Source organism: Frankliniella occidentalis, unplaced genomic scaffold, assembly GCF_000697945.3.
Source record: "Frankliniella occidentalis isolate FOCC.00 unplaced genomic scaffold, Focc_3.1 Scaffold47, whole genome shotgun sequence".
NCBI lineage: Eukaryota > Metazoa > Arthropoda > Insecta > Thysanoptera > Thripidae > Frankliniella > Frankliniella occidentalis.
The window spans coordinates 1,483,284-1,486,562 of record NW_026267177.1 but is presented as its reverse complement, the minus strand read 5'-3'; the positions used below and the strand labels follow the sequence as shown (position 1 = coordinate 1,486,562).

Below are 3,279 nucleotides of genomic sequence, written 5' to 3'. Positions count from 1 at the left end.
GTCTCTCTCTCCTCCTCCCTCCCATCATCGGCAACGTGGTCCTCCCCATTGCTATGCCCGGCCGTGCGCGGGGGCGGGGCACGGGAGAGAGGCATGCGGGATGGACTCCGCATGCTCGCTGCGTCGCTAGCCGTTGTCGGGACGCGCCGGGCCGGGCCCCGGGCCCCGCGGGCCGCCCGCCGCCTGCCGCGCCACGGATGGCGGCGTGTGTAGTGCATCAAGGAGGACCGGACCCAGGCTGGGGAGCTGCTTGGCGACCCCTTGAGACCCGACCGCCGTGAAGTAGAGGACGTCCGCGCGGGGGGCCGCGTCTATACGCACTGTAGACAAATACGCGTTCGGCTGGCCTGTCAAATAAAGGTCTCTGTTGGCTTTTTATTTTTTTGTCGAGAGAAAATGAACAAGACTTCGTCAAACGGATGTTTTATTTGACTGTTCTCTCAAGTCGTTGTGCTTGAGAGGATCCTGAAATTTTTCAGAAATTCCAAACCACACAGCAGTGAAATATTTACAAAGGGCGAGCGGTTAATCACGATAATAAGTAAGTAATTTGCCAAGAAAGGACATGGGAGATGATGAGAGCGATGACTTATCTATGTCTAATCTACTTGCAGTCAATGAGCCGGGCCACCAAGCCTCGCGGAGACCCCTTGACTAGCGTTGGGGACGCGAGGCGCACTGCCAGGCTGGGCGGAGACAGGTGCAATGTCGCCGTAAATTCAAAAGTATTGGGGGCAAGGAGCACTTGGCACCCGCACCAAGTCCAAGCACTTAGCAAATGACACCAGTTCTGGATCGCAGCGCTCAGAGCTGGTGCGGCCGGTGCGGGGAGCGCGGGGCGGGCGGGCCCGGCCCGGTGGGGTTCACAGCCGTATTCACGAGGCGCCCTGGGCCTACATGGGGGCGCCGTTGTCCTCCTTGATCATGTCGGCGGCCTTCTCGGCGATCATGTAGGTGGGCGCGTTGGTGTGCGCGGCGGGGATCTCGGGCATGATGGAGGCGTCCACGACGCGGAGCCGCCCCACGCCGTGCACGCGCAGCCGCGAGTCCACCACGGCGTTGGGGTCGGACCGCGGGCCCATCTTGCAGGTGCCCGACTGGTGGTAGATGGTGAAGGGGAAGTGGCGGATGTGGCAGCGCCTGCGGGCACACGGGGTTAGGCGTTAGGCTCAAGATCGGGAGGGGGGGAGGGGAAAAGGTGGCCAAGGGGTCACCCAATGGGTCACACAAGGGGTGATTCAATGGGGTGGCCCAAGAGGCGGACCAAGACCAAGAGGTCTTAGGGGTCGCCACGAAAGACTCACCAGTACTCGCGTGTGCCGAAGCCCTTGCTGGCGCACGCCGGCACGGGCGTCTTGTGCAGGGTGGAGCCGAACTTCTGGAAGGGCGGCGTGTCGCTGAGCTCGATGGTGCGGAGCACGCCGTCCACCAGCACGTCCAGGTCCTCCGGGTACTGGAAGTAGTTGTGGTAGATGAGCGGCTTCCGCAGCGGGTTCCGGTCGCGCAGCATCACCCGGCCCTTGCTCTTGGGCCTCATGAGCATGGGCAGCGGCATCCACGAGTCGCGTCCCTCCACTGGCGCGAACATCTGTGTGTGTGAGAGGGGGTCGGGCTCAGGGCAAGCGTGACGGGATGGGACGGGAGCCTGGCGACAGCCACACGCCGACCACTGACCTTCTGGTAGAGCGCCTCGTCGATGCCGAAGTTGTTCCGCAGCGTGGGCTCCGAGATGATTGAGCCCGAGTTAAAGAGCAGCTCCAGGTCAGGCCAGCCGTCGCGGTTCTGCGGGTCCTTGAGGTCGACGAATCCCACCGACTCGCAGCCGCCGGGGATGGACATGGGCCCCGTGTGGTAGGCGATGTAGTCCACGTAGTCGTCGTGCGAGTCGAGGATGCGCTCGGCGCGCAGCGACACGGACTGGTTGACGAGGAAGAGGACGGCGCCAGCCGACACGTGGTCCATGAGGTTGTAGCCGACGGCCAGGTCCTGGATCAGCGGGATGCCCTTCTCCTGCAGGTGCTCGCGCGGCCCGATGCCCGACAGCATGAGCAGCTGCGGCGAGTTGATGGCGCCCGCCGACACGATCACCTCGCGGCGCGCGCGCACCACCCGGCGCCGCCGGTCGCGCACGAACTCCACCCCCGTGGCCTCGCGCGTCACAGGGTCCACGAGGATGCGCGTCACCACGCTCTGCTTGGACACGTGCAGCGTGCGCCGGTCTCGGATGGGCCCGAGGTAGGCGCGGTTGGAGCTCCAGCGCGTGCCGTTCTTCATCGTCACCTGGAACAGCGGAACAGAACGTGTCGGGTCGGGGCGCCCGCGAGGTGGGCCGGCCCGCCGCGCACGCGCGCCAGCGGGTGGCCTACGCCACGCGCCCGGCCTGTCGACGGCACCCACCTGCAGGTAGGAGTAGCCGGTCTGCGTGGCGCCGTTGTAGTCGTTGAGCCATCCCCCCTTGAGCTGCGCCGCCTCCAGGAAGGCGCTGGCCAGCGGCGTGTGCCAGGGGATGTACGTCACGGACACGGGCCCGCCCACGTTGTGGTACGTCCGGTCGCGCGCCAGCTCGGGGATGGTCATGTCCTCCAGCTTGAGGAAGTACTTGAGCACGTCGCGGTAGCCCCAGCCGGGGTTGCCCAGCAGCTCCCACTGGTCGTAGTCGCGGTAGTGGCCGCGGTTGTAGATCATGTAGTTAAGCACGCTGGAGCCGCCCATCACCTGCGGGGAAAGCAGCGGTAAACAATAACGTACGACGGATTACTGCCTCTACAAAGCAAGGACGTCGTCGGCTGGTTGCTCGTTTCGATGGCATGGTGGTATGCTGTGGTCTTTGACCTTTTGTATAGAGGGAAAATTGGATGGGAGGGGGGAAGAGGAGGGTCAGTGCGCGCACAACGCACACCTGCAAGGTCAGTAAAAGGGCGGTAATATAGGTCAGTAATACCACGGCTGATGAACAAATGAGGTTTTCCGACGAATCTCGAAACGAAAATGATCCTATGTAATCTAGAAAGAAACCGGAAATGATGGTGGCGCCCGATTACTCGCAGAGCCCTAGATCCGGTCACGGGCCGGCAAAGTATGCCTGGGATGTCTCCTTGGTGTCCGAAAACCAGGAATAGCGAAGAGAGGAGGGAGCGAGCCTCTCTCCCCCACTGCAGACGCTTTCAGACGCCATTGGGCTGGACCCTAATCACTCGTACGTGGGGCGTGAGACTCTGTGCGGGCAAGTTGGGGTGGGCGGGGCGTCAATGATGTGGTTATGCAGGGTGTAAGCGGTCG

The 3,279-nt window shown here is 63.2% G+C and overlaps 1 protein-coding gene across 1 annotated transcript; it reads right to left on the bottom strand.

Moving 5' to 3' along the window:
* Positions 1-407: 407 nt before the first annotated feature.
* On the bottom strand, positions 408-2,754 carry LOC113207856 (glucose dehydrogenase [FAD, quinone]-like; the record flags this gene model as incomplete). Its single annotated transcript, XM_026424581.2, has 4 exons — positions 408-1,140; positions 1,305-1,588; positions 1,675-2,280; positions 2,398-2,754. Coding segments are annotated over 4 exons (1,494 nt in total), but the record flags the coding sequence as incomplete, so codon positions are not given.
* Positions 2,755-3,279: the final 525 nt, after the last annotated feature.